The 25,192-nt window shown below is 47.7% G+C and overlaps 1 protein-coding gene across 1 annotated transcript in view; it reads right to left on the bottom strand.

The window, feature by feature from the left end:
- The window catches only part of ddx1 (DEAD (Asp-Glu-Ala-Asp) box helicase 1), a 52,113-nt gene that overhangs the window by 12,652 nt on the left and 14,269 nt on the right, over positions 1–25,192 (bottom strand). The window contains 11 exon segments of the mRNA XM_065026087.1: positions 623–769; positions 1,659–1,710; positions 2,770–3,026; positions 7,349–7,428; positions 7,612–7,725; positions 8,074–8,219; positions 10,821–10,881; positions 15,007–15,145; positions 16,252–16,366; positions 20,716–20,792; positions 23,425–23,497. Of these exon segments, the coding sequence (XP_064882159.1) occupies positions 623–769; positions 1,659–1,710; positions 2,770–3,026; positions 7,349–7,428; positions 7,612–7,725; positions 8,074–8,219; positions 10,821–10,881; positions 15,007–15,145; positions 16,252–16,366; positions 20,716–20,792; positions 23,425–23,497 (1,261 nt within the window).

The following is a 25,192-nucleotide window of genomic DNA, read 5'->3' as shown; positions in this document are numbered from 1 at the left end:
TGTAGTACAGTATTCTAACTCACCTCCTCCCTGTACTATGAAGTACTGCTCCATGTTGAAGTATTGTAGTATTTAAATAGTACAGTAGTAGTAATCTAACTCGCCTCCTCCCTGTACTATGAAGTACTGCTCCATGTTGTAGTATTTATGTAGTATAGTAGTAGTATTCTAACTGACCCACTCCCTGTACTATGAAGTACTTCTCCATGTTGTAGTATTGTAGTATTTATGTAGTACAGTATTCTAACTCACCTCCTCCCTGTACTATGAAGTACTGCTCCATGTTGAAGTATTGTAGTATTTAAATAGTACAGTAGTAGTAATCTAACTCGCCTCCTCCCTGTACTATGAAGTACTGCTCCATGTTGTAGTATAGTAGTAGTATTCTAACTGACCCACTCCCTGTACTATGAAGTACTGCTCCATGTTGTAGTATTTATGTAGTACAGTAGTAGTATTCTAACTCACCTCCTCCCTGTACTATGAAGTACTGCTCCATGTTGTAGTATTTATGTAGTATAGTAGTAGTATTCTAACTGACCCACTCCCTGTACTATGAAGTACTTCTCCATGTTGTAGTATTGTAGTATTTATGTAGTACAGTAGTAGTATTCTAACTCACCTCCTCCCTGTACGATGAAGTACTGCTCCATGTTGTCACAGTCGATCTTGGTCCGACAGAAGATGATGGCCTGGTCCATGTTGTGTTCCCTGATGGCTCTGATGGTGTACTCCCCCTTCAAGATCTTGATGGCCTCAGACCACATCTCTACACACACACACACACACACACACACACAGTAACAGGTCAGACCATAGCCTTACGCTAGAAAACAACAGGACATTACAATGTAATATCAGGGCTCCCCCTTTGACCAGTGCCCTATATAGTGCACTACTTTGACCAGGGCCCCTATATAGTGCATCACTTTGACCAGGGCCCCTATATAGTGCACTACTTTAACCAGGGCCCCTAAATAGTGCACTACTTTAACCAGGACCCCTATATAGTGCATCACTTTGACCAGGGCCCCTATATAGTGCACTACTTTAACCAGGACCCCTATATAGTGCATCACTTTGACCAGGGCCCCTATATAGTGCACTACTTTAACCAGGGCCCCTATATAGTGCACTACTTTAACCAGGGCCCCTATATAGTGCACTACTTTGACCAGGGCCCCTATATAGTGCACTACTTTGACCAGGGCCCCTATATAGTGCACTACTTTGACCAGGGCCATTATATAGTGCACTACTTTGACCAGGGCCCCTATATAGTGAACTACTTTGACCAGGGCCCCTATATAGTGCACTACTTTAACCAGGGCCCCTATATAGTGCACTACTTTGACCAGGGCCCCTATATAGTGCACTACTTTAACCAGGGCCCCTATATAGTGCACTACTTTGACCAGGGCCCCTATATAGTGCACTACTTTGACCAGGGCCCCTATATAGTGCACTACTTTGACCAGGGCCCCTATATAGTGCACTACTTTAACCAGGGCCCCTATATAGTGCACTACTTTAACCAGGGCCCCTATATAGTGCACTACTTTGACCAGGGCCCCTATATAGTGCACTACTTTCACCAGGATGCTTTAGAAACAAGGTGCCATTTGGGATGGAGGCTTTATGCAGGGGGTCAGTCTGACCTGAGCTGTTGGCTCCTGGTCTGGTGTTGTCTTTAGCATGGACCTCATCAGTCTGAAACACACAGGAGAGGAGGAAGGAGAGGAGAGAGGGAGGAGGAAGGAGAGGAGAGAGAGAGAGGAGAGAAAGGAGGGAGGAGAAAGGAGAGAAGGAGGAACGAGAGGAGAGAAGGAGGAACGAGAGGAGGGAGGAGAGAAAGGAAAGAGAAACGAGAGGAGGAGGAAGGAGGGAAAGGAGGAGGAAAGAGAGGAAGGAGGAATTAGAGTATTAAAATAAGACGGAGAGAACCCATAAGGGTTCATGCTCTCAGAAGATACCGAACATCCTCTACCTCAGGGTTTCCTAAACTCAGGTCTGGGGCTCCCCTGGGTACACCTTCTGATCTTTCAACTATACAGTTGATTTAAATAACTAACACATCAAGCTTTGATTATTTAAAATCAGCTGTGTAATTCTAAAAACCAAAAGGTGCACCCTGGGTCCCAGGCCCGAGTTTGGGAAGCCCCCTGCTCTACTCAACTCTATGGTGACCCCTGATCAAACCAGAAGTGCTTCTATTCTCTGACCCCAGACTGACCAGGAAGTAGTTCTATTCTCTGACCCCAGACTGACCAGGAAGTGGTTCTATTCTCTGACCCCAGACTGACCAGGAAGTGGTTCTATTCACTCTGACCCCAGACTGACCAGGAAGTGGTTCTATTCACTCTGACCCCAGACTGACCAGGATGTGGTTCTATTCACTCTGACCCCAGACTGACCAGGATGTGGTTCTATTCACTCTGACCAGGATGTGGTTCTATTCACTCTGACCCCAGACTGACCAGGAAGTAGTTCTATTCTCTGACCCCAGACTGACCAGGAAGTGGTTCTATTCACTCTGACCCCAGACTGACCAGGATATGGTTCTATTCACTCTGACCCCAGACTGACCAGGATGTGGTTCTATTCACTCTGACCCCAGACTGATGTGGTTCTATTCACTCTGACCAGGATGTGGTTCTATTCAGACTGACCAGGATGTGGTTCTATTCACTCTGACCCCAGACTGACCAGGAAGTGGTTCTATTCACTCTGACCAGGATGTGGTTCTATTCACTCTGAACCCAGACTGACCAGGATGTGGTTCTTGCGGTCGAGGCGTTCCCAGCTGCGGTCGTGTTTAGGGTTGACAGGTACGACCACGTGATGTACGGTCTCAGGGACAGAATCCTCTCCCTTCAGGTCCACCCAGGTGGGGAAGTGCATGATCCTCTCTGACAGCTTCTTTACGTCGAAGGAGTGGAGAGTCGCTGAGCAGACGATGACCTGGTACAGAGAGAGGAATAACAGAGTAATATATAGGATCAGACAGACACTAGGGGAATAACAGAGTAATATATAGGTTCAGACAGACACTAGGGGTATAACAGAGTAATATATAGGACCAGACAGACACTAGGGGAATAACAGAGTAATATATAGGACCAGACAGACACTAAGGGAATAACAGAGCAATATATAAGTTCAGACAGACAGACACTAGGGGAATAACAGAGTAATATATAGGATCAGACAGACACTAGGGGAATAACAGAGCAATATATAGGACCAGACAGACACTAGGGGAATAACAGTAATATATAGGATCAGACAGACACTAGGAGTATAACAGAGTAATATATAGGATCAGACAGACAGACACTAGGGGAATAACAGAGTAATATATAGGTTCAGACAAACACTAGGGGAATCAGACAGACACTAGGGGAATAACAGAGTAATATATAGGATCAGACAGACACTAGGAGTATAACAGAGTAATATATAGGATCAGACAGACACTAGGGGAATAACAGAGTAATATATAGGATCAGACAGACACTAGGGGAATAACAGAGTAATATATAGGTTCAGACAGACACTAGGGTAATATATAACAGAGTATAACAGAATAGGACAGACAGACACTAGGGAATAACAGAGGTTCAGACAGACACTAACAGAGTAATATATAGGATCAGACAGACACTAGGGGAATAACAGAGTAATATATAGGATCAGACAGACACTAGGGGAATAACAGAGTAATATATAGGATCAGACAGACACTAGGGGAATAACAGAGTAATATATAGGATCAGACAGACACTAGGGGAATAACAGAGTAATATATAGGATCAGACAGACACTAGGGGAATAACAGAGTAATATATAGGTTCAGACAGACACTAGGGGTATAACAGAGTAATATATAGGATCAGACAGACACGGGGAATAACAGAGTAATATATAGGTTCAGACAGACACTAGGGGTATAACAGAGTAATATATAGGATCAGACAGACACTAGGGGAATAACAGAGTAATATATAGGTTCAGACAGACACTAGGGGTATAACAGAGTAATATATAGGATCAGACAGACACGGGGAATAACAGAGTAATATATAGGTTCAGACAGACACTAGGGGTATAACAGAGTAATATATAGGATCAGACAGACACGGGGAATAACAGAGTAATATATAGGTTCAGACAGACACTAGGGGAATAACAGAGTAATATATAGGATCAGACAGACACTAGGGGAATAACAGTAATATATAGGATCAGACAGACACTAGGGGTATAACAGAGTAATATATAGGATCAGACAGACACTAGGGGAATAACAGAGTAATATATAGGATCAGACAGACACTAGGGGAATAACAGAGTAATATATAGGATCAGACAGACACTAGGGGTATAACAGAGTAATATATAGGATCAGACAGACACTAGGGGTATAACAGAGTAATATATAGGATCAGACAGACACTAGGGGTATAACAGAGTAATATATAGGATCAGGTTCCCTAGGGGTATAACAGAGTAATATATAGGTTCAGGTTCCCTAGGGGTATAACAGAGCAATATATAGGACCAGACAGACACTGGGGAATAACAGTAATATATAGCAGACAGACACTAGGAGTATAACAGAGTAATATATAGGTGACTTGAGGAATAACTGAGTAATATAGATTCTCATGATAAAGTCTGTATAGGATCAGACCTAGGAATAACAGTAATATATAGTCCATCCTGGGAATAACAGGAGATCAACAGACACTAGGGGAATAACAGAGTAATATATTCAGACACACTATAATAACAGGTTATACACTGGAATAAATAATATTACAGACAACCAGTAACTCACCAAGCAATAACAGAGTTTAAGATGCAGACACTTTAATATAAAAATCTGTTCCATCACAATTTAACTAGCAATATTATAGACAGACATAACAGAGTTAATATAACCTTCTGAATGAACCGTATAACAAATATATAGGATCAGACAGCACTAGGGGAATAACAGACTATGGATCAGATCTAGGGGAATAACAGAGTAACCTCAATAATATATAGTAGCCAGTATAACAGAGTAATATATAGGATCAGACAGACACTAGGGGTATAACAGAGTAATATAGGATAACCTAATCTGAATGAACCGTTAACCGCAGTGACCGGGGTGACTGGTTACACACTGGACAAATACTTAAACCCTCAATATGTAGCCAGTTCCATACAATTTCTAGCAATATTATATATATGTTAATGCTAACCTTCTGAATGAACCGTTAACCGCAGCGTCGGCTAACCTCAATATGTAGCCAGTTAGCCGTGCTAATGCTAACCTTCTGAATGAACCGTTAACCGCAGCGTCGGCTAACCTCAATATGTAGCCAGTTAGCCGTGCTAATGCTAACCTTCTGAATGAACCGTTAACTGCAGCGTCGGCTAACCTCAATATGTAGCCGGTTAGCCGCGCTAATGCTAACCTTCTGAATGAACCGTTAACCGCAGCGTCGGCTAACCTCAATATGTAGCCAGTTAGCCGTGCTAATGCTAACCTTCTGAATGAACCGTTAACCGCAGCGTCGGCTAACCTCAATATGTAGCCAGTTAGCCGTGCTAATGCTAACCTTCTGAATGAACCGTTAACTGCAGCGTCGGCTAACCTCAATATGTAGCCAGTTAGCCGTGCTAATGCTAACCTTCTGAATGAACCGTTAACTGCAGCGTCGGCTAACCTCAATATGTAGCCGGTTAGCCGCGCTAATGCTAACCTTCTGAATGAACCGTTAACTGCAGCGTCGGCTAACCTCAATATGTAGCCAGTTAGCCGTGCTAATGCTAACCTTCTGAATGAACCGTTAACTGCAGCGTCGGCTAACCTCAATATGTAGCCAGTTAGCCGCGCTAATGCTAACCTTCTGAATGAACCGTTCACTGCAGCGTCGGCTAACCTCAATATGTAGCCAGTTAGCCGCGCTAATGCTAACCTGACAAAGATATCCTGATTATTTGCATCAATTGGGTTTGGGTGGCCATACTTCTGCAAACTCTGCCATGACATGCTGCAGTAGGTCTACAATAAACGTGGTCAGACCGACACCTTCCTCGTTCTAAAGGAGAATAACTATACGTGTATATATATATATTTATTTTTTTTACCTCAAAACTAGTCTTCTGATGTGATTTAAGCATCGACATGGTCTCAGAAGATCCATTTGATGTTTTTATATTATGAATTGTTTACTGAACAAAACCAAAAAAGCAACATTTAAAAAAGTGTCGTCCCCATTTTTAAATGAGCTGAAATAAAAGATCCCATAAAGGGAAGAAACAGCTCATTTCTCAAATTCCCTATTAGTGAGAATTTCTCCTTCGCTGATGAAACTGTGGGTTTACAACAACTGAAGAATTGTAGAAAAAAGGTTGGAGACACCTGGTTTACAACTTAAATGTTTTGGGCAAATCTAAAATGTTGTATCAGTCGACACAGAACAGTAACAGACAGGCGGAATAGAAAATAACAGAAACACCTGACAGTCAGACAGACACTCATCCAGGACCAGACACTCATCCAGGACCAGACACTCATCCGGGACCAGACACCTGACAGTCAGACAGACACTCATCCAGGACCAGAAACCTGACAGTCAGACAGACACTCATCCAGGACCAGACACCTGACACTCATCCAGGACCAGACACCTGACACTCATCCAGGACCAGAAACCTGACACTCATCCAGGACCAGAAACCTGACAGTCAGACAGACACTCATCCAGGACCAGAAACCTGACAGTCAGACAGACACTCATCCAGGACCAGACACTCATCCAGGACCAGACACCTGACAGTCAGACAGACACTCATCCAGGACCAGACACTCATCCAGGACCAGACACTCATCCAGACACCTGACAGTCAGACAGACACTCATCCAGGACCAGACACCTGACAGTCAGACAGACACTCATCCAGGACCAGACACCTGACAGTCAGACAGACACTCATCCAGGACCAGACACTCATCCAGGACCAGACACTCATCCAGACACCTGACAGTCAGACAGACACTCATCCAGGACCAGACACCTGACAGTCAGACAGACACTCATCCAGGACCAGACACTCATCCAGGACCAGACACCTGACAGTCAGACATACACTCATCCAGGACCAGACACTCATCCAGGACCAGACACCTGACAGTCAGACAGACACTCATCCAGGACCAGACACTCATCCAGACACCTGACAGTCAGACAGACACTCATCCAGGACCAGACACCTGACAGTCAGACATACACTCATCCAGGACCAGACACTCATCCAGGACCAGACACTCATCCAGGACCAGACACCTGACCGTCAGACAGACACTCATCCAGGACCAGACACTCATCCAGGACCAGACACTCATCCAGGACCAGACACTCATCCAGACACCTGACAGTCAGACAGACACTCATCCAGGACCAGACACCTGACAGTCAGACAGACACTCATCCAGGACCAGACACTCATCCAGGACCAGACAGTCAGACAGACACTCATCAAGGACCAGACACTCATCCAGACACTCATCCAGGACCAGACACTCATCCAGGACCAGACACCTGACAGTCAGACATATACTCATCCAGGACCAGACACTCATCCGGGACCAGACACTCATCCGGGACCAGACACTCATCCGGGACCAGACACTCATCCGGGACCAGACACTCATCCAGGACCAGACACCTGACAGTCAGACAGACACTCATCCAGGACGAGACACTCATCCAGGACCAGATACCTGACAGTCAGACAGACAGTCATCCAGGACCAGACAGTCATCCAGGACCAGACAGTCATCCAGGACCAGACACTCATCCAGACACCTGACAGTCAGACAGACACTCATCCAGGACCAGACACTCATCCAGGACCAGACACTCATCCAGGACCAGACACTCATCCAGGACCAGAAACCTGCCCGTCAGACAGACACTCATCCAGGACCAGACACCTGACAGTCAGACAGACACTCATCCAGGACCAGACACTCATCCAGGACCAGACAGTCAGACAGACACCTGACAGTCAGACAGACACTCATCCAGGACCAGACACCTGACAGTCAGACAGGTACATACACACTCATCTAGGACCAGGAAGCGGACTTGAGACAAGGTGAGTTTCCCCGTAGAGATGAGGTCATCGAGGCGACCTGGTGTTCCAACCACGATGTCCACCTGGGCGGGAGAGGAGGAAAGGAGAGGAAAGGAGAGGAAGAGCGGAGAGGAAAGGAGGAAATGAGAGGAGAGGAGGAAAGGAAAGGAGAGGAGGAAAGGAGAGGAGCGGAAAGGAGAAGAGAGGAAAGGAGGAAATGAGAGGAAGAAAGGAGGAAATGAGAGGAAAGGAAGAAAGGAGAGGAAGAAAGGAGAGGAGAGGAAGAAAGGAGAGGAAGAAAGGAGAGGAGAGGAAGAGCCAGGTGGAGAAATGTTATTAAGTTAACTACTTGAAGTGGAACTGACAGCGTTTAACTACTTTGCAGATATGAAACAATCATGACAGAAATGTGAGTTATAGATCTGCCACTCATTGAAAGCAAGTCTAAGGAGTTGTAGATCTGTTCTGTGTGAAATGTCTATGTTTCCCGTTATTACGTTTAAGTTTAGCTTCTTTTACTTTAAAATATATGTTTGTACATCAGCGTCAAACAACTGAAAATACTATATTGGGTTCTGAAAATACTATATTGGGTTCTGAAAATACTATATTGGGTTCTGAAAATACTATATTGGGTACTGAAAATACTATATTGGGTTCTGAAAGTACACTTCCCAGTGGTTTAGAGATGGTACACTTCCCAGTGGTTTAGAGATGGTACACTTCCCAGTGGTTTAGAGATGGTACACTTCCCAGTGGTTTAGAGATGGTACACTTCCCAGTGGTTTAGAGATGGTACACTTCCCAGTGGTTTAAATGGTACACTTCCCAGTGGTTTAAATGGTACACTTCCCAGTGGTTTAGAGATGGTACACTTCCCAGTGGTTTAGAGATGGTACACTTCCCAGTGGTTTAGAGATGGTACACTTCCCAGTGGTTTAGAGATGGTACACTTCCCAGTGGATTAGAGATGGTACACTTCCCAGTGGTTTAGAGATGGTACACTTCCCAGTGGTTTAGATGGTACACTTCCCAGTGGTTTAGATGGTACACTTCCCAGTGGTTTAGATGGTACACTTCCCAGTGGTTTAGATGGTACACTTCCCAGTGGTTTAGATGGTACACTTCCCAGTGGTTTAGATGGTACACTTCCCAGTGGTTTAAATGGTACACTTCCCAGTGGTTTAAATGGTACACTTCCCAGTGGTTTATGATTCTCTACACCAGACCTGATTTAGTGAAACGGACATTTTATTACCCAGGAAATGATGCAGCGTTTCGCCTCCTTCATAAATTGTAGGAGGCGAAACGCTGAATGGAAGTTTAGTGGCAAAAATACACGTTCAAAAGGTTCTAAGTGTCTGAAATGTCCCTGTTTTTGAAAGAAAAGGAAACATTTTTGTCCATTAAAATAAAATAAAATTGATCAGAAATACAGTGTAGACATTGTTAATGTTGTAAATGACTATTGTAGCTGGAAACAGCTGGTTTTTAATGGAATATCTACATAGGCGAACAGAGGCCCATTGTGTTCCAATGGCACAATGTGTTAGCTAATCCTAGTTGATCATTTTAAAAGGCTAATTGATCATTAGAAAACCCCTTTTGCTGCTATGCTTGTGTAGCGTGGTTCGTTCTGCGTTGTGAACTTTTAATTAGGACGCTGCCACAACTGGAGGTCTGCTAGTTGAATTATCTTTATTTGCCCTGCACACGAAGAGACAACCCTTGGCAACTGATCATTAGAAAACCCTTTTGCAATTATGTTAGAACAGCTGAAAACTGTTGTCCCGATTAAAGAAGCTATAAAACTGGCCTTCTTTAGACTAGTTGAGTATCTGGAGCATCAGCATTTGTGGGTTCGATTACAGGCTCAACATGGCCAGAAACAAAGAACTTTCTTCTGAAACTCGTCAGTCTATTCTCGTACAACGCTGTGCACTACTCCAGTCACAGAACAGCAGAAACTGGCTCTAACCAGAATGGAAAGAGGAGTGGGAGGCCCCGGTGCACAACTGAGCAAGAGGACAAGTACATTAGAATGTCTAGTTTGAGAAACAGACGCCTCACATGTCCACAACAGGCAGCTTCATTAAATAGTACCCACAAAACACCAGTCTCAACGTCAACAGTGAAGAGGCGACTCTGGGATGCTGGCCTTCTAGGCAGAGTTCCTCTGTCCAGTCTCAACGTCAACAGTGAAGAGGAGACTCTGAGATGCTGGTCTTCTAGGCAGAGTTCCTCTGTCCAGTCTCAACGTCAACAGTGAAGAGGTGACTCTGGGATGCTGGCCTTCTAGGCAGAGTTCCTCTGTCCAGTCTCAACGTCAACTCTGAGAGTGAAGATGCTGGCCTTCTAGGCAGAGTTCCTCTGTCCAGTCTCAGACTCCGGGATGCTGGCCTTCTAGGCAGAGTTCCTCTGTCCAGTCTCAACGTCAACAGTGAAGAGGTGACTCTGGGATGCTGGTCTTCTAGGCAGAGTTCCTCTGTCCAGTCTCAACGTCAACAGTGAAGAGGAGACTCCGGGATGCTGGCCTTCTAGGCAGAGTTCCTCTGTCCAGTGTCTCTGTTCTTTTGTCCATCTTAATCTTTTCTTTTTATTGGCCGGTCTGAGAGATGGCTCTTTCTTTGCAACTCTGCCTTTGACTCTCTTAAAACAATTCCATATAGCTTGTTCCAACCTACCCCTTGTTCCAGTACAGCCAGCTGGTCTCTAGCAGGAACACCTCCGATGATCAGAAGATCTCTGGAATGACACACACACACACACCGCGTAATAGACACACACATACCGCATAGACACAAAGAGAGAGAGAGACACGCGCACAAAGAGAGAGAGACACGCGCACAAAGAGAGAGAGACACGCGCACAAGAGAGAGAGACACGCGCACAAAGAGAGAGAGACACACGCACAAAGAGAGAGACACACGCAAAGAGAGAGAGAGACACGCACAAAGAGAGAGAGACACGCGCACAAAGAGAGAGAGACACGCGCACAAAGAGAGAGAGACACGCGCACAAAGAGAGAGAGACACGCGCACAAAGAGAGAGACACACGCGCACAAAGAGAGAGAGACACGCGCACAAAGAGAGAGAGACACGCACACAAAGAGAGAGAGAGACACGCACAAAGAGAGAGAGAGACACGCACAAAGAGAGAGAGAGACACGCACAAAGAGAGAGAGAGACACGCACAAAGAGAGAGAGAGACACGCACAAAGAGAGAGAGAGACACGCACAAAGAGAGAGAGAGACACGCACAAAGAGAGAGAGAGACACGCACAAAGAGAGAGAGACACGCACAAAGAGAGAGAGAGACACGCACAAAGAGAGAGAGACACGCACAAAGAGAGAGAGAGACACGCACAAAGAGAGAGAGAGACACGCGCACAAAGAGAGAGAGAGACACGCGCACAAAGAGAGAGAGACACACGCACAAAGAGAGAGAGACACGCGCACAAAGAGAGAGAGACACGCACACAAAGAGAGAGAGACACGCACAAAGAGAGAGAGACACACGCACAAAGAGAGAGAGACACGCGCACAAAGAGAGAGAGACACACGCACAAAGAGAGAGAGACACGCACAAAGAGAGAGAGACACGCGCACAAAGAGAGAGAGACACGCGCACAAAGAGAGAGAGACACACGCAAAGAGAGAGAGACACACGCAAAGAGAGAGAGACACGCGCAAAGAGAGAGAGACACGCACAAAGAGAGAGAGACACACAGAGAGAGAGACACGCACAAAGAGAGAGAGAGACACGCACAAAGAGAGAGAGAGACACACGCAAAGAGAGAGAGACACGCACAAAGAGAGAGAGACACAAAGAGAGAGAGACACGCACAAAGAGAGAGAGAGACACGCACAAAGAGAGAGAGAGACACGCACAAAGAGAGAGAGAGACACGCACAAAGAGAGAGAGAGACACGCACAAAGAGAGAGAGACACGCAAAGAGAGAGAGACACACGCACAAAGAGAGAGAGACACACGCACAAAGAGAGAGAGACACACGCGCAAAGAGAGAGAGAGACACGCACAAAGAGAGAGAGAGACACGCACAAAGAGAGAGAGAGACACGCAAAGAGAGAGACACGCAAAGAGAGAGAGACACGCACAAAGAGAGAGAGAGACACGCAAAGAGAGAGAGACACACGCACAAAGAGAGAGAGACACACGCAAAGAGAGAGAGAGACACGCACAAAGAGAGAGAGAGACACGCAAAGAGAGAGAGACACACAAAGAGAGAGAGAGACACGCACAAAGAGAGAGAGAGACACGCACAAAGAGAGAGAGAGACACGCAAAGAGAGAGAGAGACACGCGCAAAGAGAGAGAGAGAGAGAGACACGCACAAAGAGAGAGAGACACGCAAAGAGAGAGAGACACGCGCAAAGAGAGAGAGACACACGCAAAGAGAGAGAGAGACACGCAAAGAGAGAGAGACACGCAAAGAGAGAGAGAGACACGCAAAGAGAGAGAGAGACACGCAAAGAGAGAGAGAGACACGCAAAGAGAGAGAGAGACACGCGCAAAGAGAGAGAGAGAGAGACACGCACAAAGAGAGAGAGACACGCGCAAAGAGAGAGACACGCACAAAGAGAGAGAGACACGCAAAGAGAGAGAGAGACACGCGCAAAGAGAGAGAGACACGCACAAAGAGAGAGAGAGACACACGCACAAAGAGAGAGAGACACGCGCACAAAGAGAGAGAGAGACACGCACAAAGAGAGAGAGAGAGACACGCACAAAGAGAGAGAGACACGCGCAAAGAGAGAGACACGCACAAAGAGAGAGAGACACACGCACAAAGAGAGAGAGACACGCAAAGAGAGAGAGAGACACGCGCAAAGAGAGAGAGACACGCACAAAGAGAGAGAGAGAGACACGCACAAAGAGAGAGAGAGACACGCACAAAGAGAGAGAGACACGCACAAAGAGAGAGAGAGACACGCACAAAGAGAGAGAGAGACACGCACAAAGAGAGAGAGACACGCACAAAGAGAGAGAGACACGCACAAAGAGAGAGAGACACGCAAAGAGAGAGAGAGACACGCAAAGAGAGAGAGAGACACGCGCAAAGAGAGAGAGACACACGCAAAGAGAGAGAGAGACACGCAAAGAGAGAGAGAGACACGCAAAGAGAGAGAGAGACACGCGCAAAGAGAGAGAGAGACGCACAGAGAGAGAGAGAGACACGCAAAGAGAGAGAGAGACACGCACAAAGAGAGAGAGAGACACGCACAAAGAGAGAGAGAGACACGCACAAAGAGAGAGAGAGACACGCACAAAGAGAGAGAGACACGCACAAAGAGAGAGAGAGACACACACAAAGAGAGAGAGACACGCACAAAGAGAGAGAGACACGCACAAAGAGAGAGAGACACGCAAAGAGAGAGAGACACGCAAAGAGAGAGAGACACGCAAAGAGAGAGAGACACACGCAAAGAGAGAGAGAGACACGCACAAAGAGAGAGAGAGACGCACAGAGAGAGAGAGAGACACGCAAAGAGAGAGAGAGACACGCGCACAAAGAGAGAGAGAGACACGCGCACAAAGAGAGAGAGAGACACACGCACAAAGAGAGAGAGAGACACGCACAAAGAGAGAGAGACACGCGCAAAGAGAGAGAGACACGCGCAAAGAGAGAGAGACACACGCAAAGAGAGAGAGACACACGCAAAGAGAGAGACACACACAAAGAGAGAGAGAGACACGCACAAAGAGAGAGAGAGACGCACAGAGAGAGAGACACACACACAAAGAGAGAGAGAGACACGCGCAAAGAGAGAGAGACACGCACAAAGAGAGAGAGACACGCACAAAGAGAGAGAGACACACGCACAAAGAGAGAGAGACACACGCGCAAAGAGAGAGAGACACACGCGCAAAGAGAGAGAGACACGCGCAAAGAGAGAGAGACACACACACAAAGAGAGAGAGAGACACGCGCAAAGAGAGAGACACGCAAAGAGAGAGAGAGACACGCAAAGAGAGAGACACGCGCAAAGAGAGAGAGACACACGCAAAGAGAGAGAGACACACGCAAAAGAGAGAGAGACACACGCACAAAGAGAGAGAGACACACGAAAGAGAGAGAGAGACACGCAAAGAAAGAGAGAGAGAGACACGCACAAAGAGAGAGACACACGCACAAAGAGAGAGAGAGACACGCACAAAGAGAGAGAGACACACGCAAAGAGAGAGAGACACACGCAAAGAGAGAGAGACACACAAAGAGAGAGAGAGACACGCACAAAGAGAGAGAGACACACGCACAAAGAGAGAGAGACACGCACAAAGAGAGAGAGACACACGCGCAAAGAGAGAGAGACACACGCACAAAGAGAGAGAGAGACGCGCACAAAGAGAGAGACACACACAAAAAGAGAGAGAGACACACGCAAAGAGAGAGAGACACACAAAGAAGAGAGAGACGAAAGAGACACACGCACAAAGAGAGAGAGAGACACGCGCAAAGAGAGAGAGACACGCGCAAAGAGAGAGAGAGACACGCGCAAAGAGAGAGAGAGACACGCGCAAAGAGAGAGAGAGACACACACAAAGAGAGAGAGACACACGCGCAAAGAGAGAGAGAGACACACACAAAGAGAGAGAGACACACGCAAAGAGAGAGAGACACACACACAAAGAGAGAGACACACACAAAGAGAGAGAGACACACACACAAAGAGAGAGAGACACACACACAAAGAGAGAGAGACACACACAAAGAGAGAGAGACACGCGCAAAGAGAGAGAGAGACACACAAAGAGAGAGAGAGACACACAAAGAGAGAGAGAGACACACGCACAAAGAGAGAGACGCACAAAGAGAGAGAGAGACAGACAGAGAGGTATGTACCGTACCTGAGCTTGGGATTGTCCACATATCTCTTACACTGGTTAACGTTGTTGAGGGTCTGTTCAGCGAGCTCTTTAGAAGGCTCAACGATCAGAGCTTTGGGACCACAGGAAGCAGCCTTCACCTCCGACACCTTAACACTGCCTGCATCAGAGAGAGACACATTCAACTACCAGGGAAGCACAAAGGGAGAAAGTCTCGTTGGAATATCCAGGACGCGGTCTAAAGGGGGCGGGGTTATTGAGGTATTAGTGGCTAAACAGTATTCATTGGTTAGTTTCTCATGTGTCTGGCTGGGCTTGACCACACCCCCTACCCGTCTGGCTGGGCTTGACCACACCCCCTACCCGTCTGGCTGGGCTTGACCACACCCCCTACCCGTCTGGCTAGACCTACCTGTCTGGCGTGCTGGATTTGACCACACCTGCTACCTGTCTGGCTAGACCTACCTGTCTGGCGTGCTGGATTTGACCACACCTGCTACCTGTCTGGCTAGACCTACCTGTCTGGCGTGCTGGATTTGACCACACCTGCTACCTGTCTGGCTAGACCTACCTGTCTGGCTAGACCTACCTGTCTGGCGTGCTGGATTTGACCACACCTGCTACCTGTCTGGCTAGACCTACCTGTCTGGCTAGACCACACCTGCTACCTGTCTGGCTAGACCACACCTCTGGCTACCTGTCTGGCGTGCTGGATTTGACCACACCTGCTACCTGTCTGGCTAGACCTACCTGTCTGGCTAGACCTACCTGTCTGGCGTGCCACACCTGGTCTGGCGTGCTGGATTTGACCACACCTGCTACCTGTCTGGCTAGACCTGTCTGGCGTGCTGGACCACACCTGTCTGGCTAGACCTACCTGTCTGGCCTGCTGGATTTGACCACACCTGCTACCTGTCTGGCTAGACCTACCTGTCTGGCTAGACCTACCTGTCTGGCGTGCTGGATTTGACCACACCTGCTACCTGTCTGGCTGGACCTACCCGTATGTCTGTCTGGCTGGACCTACCCGTATGTCTGTCTGGCTGGACCTACCTGTCTGGCTGGCTGGCTGGACCTACCTGTCTGTCTAGCTGGATTAGACCACACCTCCTACCTGTCTGGCTGGATTAGACCACACCTCCTACCTGTCTGGCTGGATTAGACCACACCTCCTACCTGTCTGGCTGGATTTGACCACACCTCCTACCTGTCTGGCTGGATTTGACCACACCTCCTACCTGTCTGGCTGGATTTGACCACACCTACCTGTCTGGCTGGATTTGACCACATGTCCCTCAGAAGCTTGGTCCACCGCTACGAAGCCCGTCTTGGGAGGATTCTTAAACTCCTCCCCCCCAAAGTTAAACTTCAGCTCTGCATTCTGTCAGATGGAGAGAAGAGAGAACGTCTATCAGAGCCCCACGTCTGTCAGAGCCCCACGTCTGTCAGAGCCCCACGTCTGTCAGAGCCCCACGTCTGTCAGAGCCCCACGTCTATCAGAGCCCCACGTCTGTCAGAGCCCCACGTCTGTCAGAGCCCCACGTCTGTCAGAGCCCCACGTCTGACCGGTGAGTCTGTCAGAGCCCCACGTCTATCAGAGCCCCACGTCAGTCAGAGCCCCACGTCTGTCAGAGCCCCACGTCTGTCAGAGCCCCACGTCTGACCGGTGAGTCTATCAGAGCCCCACGTCTATCAGAGCCCCACGTCTGACCGGTGAGTCTATCAGAGCCCCACGTCTATCAGAGCCCCACGTCTGACCGGTGAGTCTGTCAGAGCCCCACGTCTGTCAGAGCCCCACGTCTATCAGAGGCCCACGTCTGACCGGTGAGTCTGTCAGAGCCCCACGTCTATCAGAGGCCCACGTCTATCAGAGGCCCTCGTCTATCAGAGGCCCTCGTCTGTCAGAGGCCCTCGTCTGTCAGAGGCCCTCGTCTGTCAGAGGCCCTCGTCTGTCAGAGGCCCTCGACTGTCAGAGGCCCACGTCTGTCAGAGGCCCACGTCTGTCAGAGGCCCACGTCTGTCAGAGGCCCACGTCTGTCAGAGGCCCTCGACTGTCAGAGGCCCTCGACTGTCAGAGGCCCACGACTGTCAGAGGCCCTCGACTGTCAAAGGCCCACGCCTATCAGAGGCCCTCGTCTGTCAGAGGCCCACGTCTGTCAGAGGCCCACGTCTGTCAGAGGCCCACGTCTGTCAGAGGCCCACGTCTGTCAGAGGCCCACGTCTGTCAGAGGCCCACGTCTGTCAGAGGCCCACGTCTGTCAGAGGCCCACGTCTGTCAGAGGCCCACGTCTGTCAGAGGCCCACGTCTGTCAGAGGCCCACGTCTATCAGAGGCCCACGTCTATCAGAGGCCCACGTCTATCAGAGGCCCACGTCTATCAGAGGCCCACGTCTGTCCGGTGAGTCTATCAGAGCCCCACGTCTATCAGAGGCCCACGTCTATCAGAGGCCCACGTCTGACCGGTGAGTCTATCAGAGCGTATGAATACATGCAGATAACTGTATGTCTTATCGTTCTTTTTTACAAACCAATATAACACATAATGATATATTAATGTTGTAAAGGTATAATATACTCCAACTTATCTACCTTGTTGTGTTACAGCCTGAATTCAAATCGGATTAAGTTCTCCCATTTACACACAAAACCCCATTATGACAAAGTGAAACATTTTAGACATTTTTGTAAAAATGTATTTAAAAAAAAGACACTCAGAAATCTCATTTACACCCTTGAATAGTCGATACGTGTTAAAATCACTTTTTTTGCAGTGATTACAGCCGTGAGTCTTTCTGGGTGAGTCTCTAAGAGTGATTACAGCTGTGAGTCTTTCTGGGTAAGTCTCTAAGAGTGATTACAGCTGTGAGTCTTTCTGGGTAAGTCTCTAAGAGTGATTACAGCTGTGAGTCTTTCTGGGTAAGTCTCTAAGAGTGATTACAGCTGTGAGTCTTTCTGGGTAAGTCTCTAAGAGTGATTACAGTGAGTCTTTCTGGGTAAGTCTCTAAGAGCTGTGAGTCTTTCTGGGTAAGGTCTTTCTGGAGTCTTTCTGGGTGAGTCTCTAAGAGTTGTGAGTCTTTCTGGGTAAGTCTCTAAGAGCTGTGAGTCTTTCTGGGTAAGGTCTTTCTGGGTAAGTCTCTAAGAACTGTGAGTCTTTCTGGGTGAGTCTAAGAGTTTACAGCTGATTAGTCTTTCTGGGGTAAGCTCTGAAATTGGTTGTTGATCAGCTGTGTTTTCTGGGTAAGTCTCTGAGAGTGATTACAGCTTGAGTCTTTCTGGGTAAGTCTTGAGTGATTTGAGCCGTAGTCTACAGTAAGTCAAGAGTGACACATCTAGTCATTCAAGGGTTTTTCTTTATTTTTAGCTAGTTTTCTGGGTATTGTCTAGAATAATAGTGAAGTCATCAACACTATGAAATAACACAATATGGAATCATGAGCTAGTCTTTCTGGGTAACAAGAGCGTTGAACAAATCAAAATATATTTTATATTTGAGATTATTCAAAATAACCACCCTTTTTCTTGATGACTGCCAAGAGCAAACAAAGTCTCTCAAGTTCTACCAGCTGTGAGAAAATAGTAAAAATAAATACAATCCCTTGAAATGAGTCTGTTCTAACACTTTTGAGCTGTGAGTCTTTCTGTGTGTGTAAGTCTCTGTGAGTGATTACAGCGTGAGTCTGTGTGGGTAAGTGTGTGTACAGTGATTACAGTGAGTCTTTCTGGGTAAGTGTGTAAGAGTGATTACAGCCGTGAGTCTGTGTGGTGTGTGTGAGTGATTACAGCCTTGAGTCTGTCTGTGTAAGTCTGTGTGTGTGTTACAGCTGTGAGTCTTTCTGTGTGTGTGTGTGTACATACCTTGAGTCTTTCTGTGTGTCTCTAAGAGTGATTACAGCCGTGAGTCTTTCTGGGTAAGTCTCTTGAGCTGATTACAGTGTGAGTCTTTCTGGGTAAGTCTCTGAGAGTGATTACAGCCGTGAGTCTTTGACTGTGTGTCTCTGAGTGATTACAGCCGTGAGTCTTTCTGGGTGTCTCTGTGTGATTACAGCCTTGAGTCTTTCTGGGTGTCTCTGTGAGTGATTACCCGTGGCTGTGTGGGTGTGTGAGCTGTGTACTTTCTGGGTAAGTCTTGAGCTGTGAGTCTTTCTGTGTCTGTAAGAGCTGTGAGTCTTTCTGGGTAAGTCTATAAGAGTGATTACAGCTGTGAGTCTTTCTGGGGTAAGTCTCTTGAGTTGTGTGTCTTTCTGTGTGTAAGTCTCTTGGAGCTGTGTGTCTTTCTGTGTGGTCTTTCTGGGTAAGTCTTGACTGTGTGAGTTGTGAGTCTTTCTACCTTGAGCTGTGTGTCTTTCTGTAAGGTCTTTCTGGGTAAGGTCTTTCTGGGTAAGTCTCTAAGAGCTGTGAGTCTGTGTGTGTGTCTAAGAACTGTGAGTCTGTGTGTGTGTGTAAGAACTTGAGTCTTTCTGTGTCTCTGAACATGAGTCTTGGCTGTGAGTGTGTTTGTACATGATTATTAGAAAATACAATGTGTTGTGTGCAAATTGGTTGTTGATCATTGTTAGACAGACATTTTGAAGTCTTGTCATAGATTTGAGTGATTTACAGTACCAGTCAACAGTTTGGACACACCTACCTTGAAGGTGTTTTTCTTTGTTTTTACTATTTTGACATTGTGTGTGTGTCAACACTGTGAAATAACCTTGGAATGTGTGTGTGTGTTGAACAAATCAAAATATATTTTGTGTTTGAGATTATTCAAAATAACCTTTGCTGTGTGACTGTGTGAGCAAACAAAGCCTTCACTGTGTGTCTGTGAAAATGTAAAAAATAAATACAATCCCTTGGCTGAGTCGTGTGTGTAACACTTTTGACCTTGGCTGTGTGAAGAGTGTGTGTGTGTGTACATACCTTGACTGTGTGTGTGTGTGTACATACCTTGACTGTGTGTGTGTGTGTGTGTGTACATACCTTGACTGTGTGTGTGTGTGTGTACATACCTTGACTGTGTGTGTGTGTGTGTGTGTACATACCTTGACTGTGTGTGTGTGTGTGTGTACATACCTTGACTGTGTGTGTGTGTGTGTACATACCTTGACTGTGTGTGTGTGTACATACCTTGGCTGTGTGTGTGTGTACATACCTTGGCTGTGTGTGTGTGTGTGTACATACCTTGGCTGTGTGTGTGTGTGTGTGTACATACCTTGACTGTGTGTGTGTGTGTGTGTGTACATACCTTGACTGTGTGTGTGTGTGTACGTACATACCTTGACTGTGTGTGTGTGTGTGTACATACCTTGACTGTGTGTGTGTGTGTGTACATACCTTGACTGTGTGTGTGTGTGTGTGTACATACCTTGACTGTGTGTGTGTGTACATACCTTGACTGTGTGTGTGTGTGTGTGTACATACCTTGACTGTGTGTGTGTGTACATACCTTGGCTGTGTGTGTGTGTGTGTGTACATACCTTGACTGTGTGTGTGTGTGTGTGTACATACCTTGACTGTGTGTGTGTGTGTGTGTACGTACATACCTTGACTGTGTGTGTGTGTGTGTACATACCTTGACTGTGTGTGTGTGTACATACCTTGACTGTGTGTGTGTGTACATACCTTGACTGTGTGTGTGTGTACATACCTTGACTGTGTGTGTGTGTACATACCTTGACTGTGTGTGTGTGTGTGTGTGTGTGTGTACATACCTTGACTGTGTGTCTGTGTGTGTGTGTGTGTACATACCTTGAGAACACAGGAAGCAAAGAAGGGCTGGTTCTTCAGAAGAGCTGGGATCTCAAACGCCAAGCCCAGGTCAGTACCTGAGAGAGAGAGATTGAGCGAGAGCCCAGGTCAGTACATGAGAGAGAGAGCGAGAGAGAGCGAGAGCCCAGGTCAGTACATGAGAGAGAGCAAGAGAGAGCGAGAGCCCAGGTCAGTACATGAGAGCGAGAGAGAGCGAGAGCCCAGGTCAGTACATGAGAGAGAGAGAGAGAGAGCGAGAGCCCAGGTCAGTACATGAGAGCGAGAGAGAGCGAGAGCCCAGGTCAGTACATGAGAGCGAGAGAGAGCGAGAGCCCAGGTCAGTACATGAGAGAGAGCGAGAGCCCAGGTCAGTACATGAGAGCGAGAGAGAGCGAGAGCCCAGGTCAGTACATGAGAGAGAGCGAGAGCCCAGGTCAGTACATGAGAGAGAGAGAGAGAGCGAGAGCCCAGGTCAGTACATGAGAGAGAGAGAGAGAGCGAGAGCCCAGGTCAGTACATGAGAGAGAGCCCAGGTCAGTACATGAGAGAGCGAGAGCCCAGGTCAGTACATGAGAGAGAGAGCGAGCCCAGGTCAGTACATGAGAGAGAGAGAGCCCAGGTCAGTACATGAGAGAGAGCGAGAGCCCAGGTCAGTACATGAGAGAGAGAGAGAGAGAGAGAGATCGAGAGCGAGAGCCCAGGTCAGTACATGAGAGAGAGAGAGAGAGAGAGAGCGAGAGCCCAGGTCAGTACATGAGAGAGAGATAGAGCGAGAGCCCAGGTCAGTACATGAGAGCGAGAGAGAGAGAGCCCAGGTCAGTACATGAGAGCGAGAGAGAGAGAGCCCAGGTCAGTACATGAGAGAGCGAGAGCCCAGGTCAGTACATGAGAGAGCGAGAGCCCAGGTCAGTACATGAGAGAGCGAGAGCCCAGGTCAGTACATGAGAGAGCGAGAGCCCAGGTCAGTACATGAGAGACAGAGCCCAAGGTCAGACACTCAAGAGGTTGGTACTGGTACTGGACCGAGACCAGGTCATATCCCCAAATGAAGAGAGCGATCTCACGACAATACCTTTTAATAGAGTACATGAATAGATAGATCTTCCAGGTCTTCCTCCCACAGAGAGAGGAGCCCAGGTCTTCCTCCCACAGAAAGGAGGGTCTTCCTCCCACATGAGAGGAGGATCTTCCTCCCACAGAGAGGAGGGTCTTCCTCCCAGGTCTTCCTCCACAGAGAAGGAGGGTCTTCCTCCCACAGAAGGAGAGGTCTTCCTCCCACAGAGAGGAGGAGTCTTCCTCAGTACATGAGAGAGAGGTCTTCCTCCCAGGTCAGGACATGAGAGAGTCCTCCTGGGGTCTTCCTCCTGTCTGACACAGAGTCTTCCTCCCACAGACACTCCCAATGGATCTTTCCCCCACAGAAAGGATCTTCCTCCACAGAAAGGGGATCTTCCTCCCAATAAAGAAACGATCTTCCTCCCACAGAAAAGGATCTTCCTCCCACAGAAAGGAGGATCTTCCTCCCACAGATAGGAGGATCTTCCTCCCACAGAAAGGAGGATCTTCCTCCCACAGAAAGGAGGATCTTCCTCCCACAGAAAGGAGGGTCTTCCTCCCACAGAAAGGATCCCACAGAAAGGATCTTCCTCCCACAGAAAGGGTCTTCCTCCCACAGAAAGGATCTTCCTCCCACAGAAAGGATCTTCCTCCCACAGAAAGGAAAATTCCTGTCTATTTGTGAAGAAACCACCCTGATCAACTGTTTAGTCAAATCCCAGCTTAGTCATTTACTTGTGGCCCAAAATCAAAGTGACAACATATATTTTTTTCCTAATTTACATTTTAAAAAAATATTGGAAAAAACATTTACATTAGTATTCAGACCCTTTTGCTATGAGACTTGAAATTGAGCTCAGGTGCATCTTGTTTCCATTTATCATCCCTGAGATGTTTCTACAACTTGATTGTAGTCCACCTGTGGTAAATTCAATTGATTGGACATGATTTGGAAAGTCACACACCTGTCTATATAAGGTCCCACAGTTGACAGGTGCACGTCAGAGCAAAAACCAAGCCATGAGGATGAAGGAATTGTCCTTAGAGCTCCGAGACTGGATGGTGTCGAGGCACAGATCTGGGGAAGGGTACCAAGACATTTCTTCAGCGTTGAAGGTCCCCAAGAACACAATGGCCTCCATCATTCTTAAATGGAAGAAGTTTGGAGCCACTAAGACTCTTCCTAGAGCTGGCCGCACAGACAAACTGACCAATCAGGGGACAAGAGCCTTGGTCAGGGAGGTGACCAAGAACCCGATGGTCACTTTGACAGAGCTCCAGAGTTGTGGAGATGGGAGAACCTTCCAGAAGAACAACCATCTCTGCAGCACTCCACCAATCAGGCCTTTATGGTAGAGTGGCCAGACGGAAGCAACTCCTCAGTAAAAGGAACATAACAGCCCACTTGGAGTTTACCAAAGGCACCTGACTCTCAGATCATGAGAAGCAAGGTTCTCTGGTCTGATGAAACCAAGATTGAAGTCTTTGGCCTGAATGCCAGTGGCTCCAACCCTAATCTAGCGCACCTGACTCTAGTAATTAGCTGGTTGATAAACCTAAGTTAAAACCTCCAGGAGGGTCTCTCTCCGGGAACCGGGCTGGTGAACCCTGACCTACACAGTACACACAATACAGGAAGGGAAGGTATCAAACCGTTTTTGGAGAAGGAGAGGAGTCCGTTGTCTAGATCCAGATAACATCCCATGGTGTCATGCATGGTGAACTCCTACAGGACAGAGAGAGAGACAGACAGCATGGTGAACTCCTACAGGACAGAGAGAGACAGACAGCATGGTGAACTCCTACAGGACAGACAGCATGGTGAACTCCTACAGGACAGACAGCATGGTGAACTCCTACAGGACAGACAGCATGGTGAACTCCTACAGGACAGACAGCACGGTGAACTCCTACAGGACAGAGAGAGACAGACAGCATGGTGAACTCCTACAGGACAGACAGCATGGTGAACTCCTACAGGACAGAGAGAGAGAGAGACAGCATGGTGAACTCCTACAGGACAGAGAGAGAGAGAGACAGCATGGTGAACTCCTACAGGACAGAGAGAGAGACAGCATGGTGAACTCCTACAGGACAGAGAGAGAGACAGCATGGTGAACTCCTACAGGACAGAGGGAGACAGACAGCATGGTGAACTCCTACAGGACAGACAGCATGGTGAGACAGACAGCATGGTGAACTCCTACAGGACAGACAGCATGGTGAACTCCTACAGGACAGACAGCATGGTGAACTCCTACAGGACAGACAGCATGGTGAACTCCTACAGGACAGACAGCATGGTGAACTCCTACAGGACAGAGAGAGAGACAGACAGCATGGTGAACTCCTACAGGACAGAGAGAGAGACAGACCGCATGGTGAACTCCTACAGGACAGAGAGAGACAGAATGGTGAACTCCTACAGGACAGAGAGAGAGACAGACAGCATGGTGAACTCCTACAGGACAGAGAGAGAGACAGACAGCATGGTGAACTCCTACAGGACAGAGAGAGAGACAGACAGCATGGTGAACTCCTACAGGACAGAGAGAGACAGACAGCATGGTGAACTCCTACAGGACAGAGAGAGACAGACAGCATGGTGAACTCCTACAGGACAGAGAGAGACAGACAGCATGGTGAACTCCTACAGGACAGAGAGAGACAGACAGCATGGTGAACTCCTACAGGACAGAGAGAGACAGACAGCATGGTGAACTCCTACAGGACACAGAGAGAGACAGCATGGTGAACTCCTACAGGACAGAGAGAGACAGCATGGTGAACTCCTACAGGACAGAGAGAGACAGACAGCATGGTGAACTCCTACAGGACAGAGAGAGAGAGACAGACAGCATGGTGAACTCCTACAGGACAGAGAGAGACAGACAGCATGGTGAACTCCTACAGGACAGAGAGAGAGAGACAGACAGCATGGTGAACTCCTACAGGACAGAGAGAGACAGACAGCATGGTGAACTCCTACAGGACAGAGAGAGAGAGACAGACAGCATGGTGAACTCCTACAGGACAGAGAGAGAGAGACAGACAGCATGGTGAACTCCTACAGGACAGAGAGAGACAGACAGACAGCATGGTGAACTCCTACAGGACAGAGAGAGACAGACAGACAGCATGGTGAACTCCTACAGGACAGAGAGAGACAGACAGCATGGTGAACTCCTACAGGACAGAGAGAGAGACAGACAGCATGGTGAACTCCTACAGGACAGAGAGAGAGACAGACAGCATGGTGAACTCCTACAGGACAGAGAGAGACAGACAGCATGGTGAACTCCTACAGGACAGAGAGAGACAGACAGCATGGTGAACTCCTACAGGACAGAGAGAGACAGACAGCATGGTGAACTCCTACAGGACACAGAGAGAGACAGCATGGTGAACTCCTACAGGACAG

Source organism: Oncorhynchus nerka, linkage group LG13 (assembly GCF_034236695.1).
Source record: "Oncorhynchus nerka isolate Pitt River linkage group LG13, Oner_Uvic_2.0, whole genome shotgun sequence".
Taxonomy (NCBI): domain Eukaryota; kingdom Metazoa; phylum Chordata; class Actinopteri; order Salmoniformes; family Salmonidae; genus Oncorhynchus; species Oncorhynchus nerka.
Note: the sequence above shows the minus strand (reverse complement) of the source record. Positions and strands in the feature narration are given on the sequence as shown.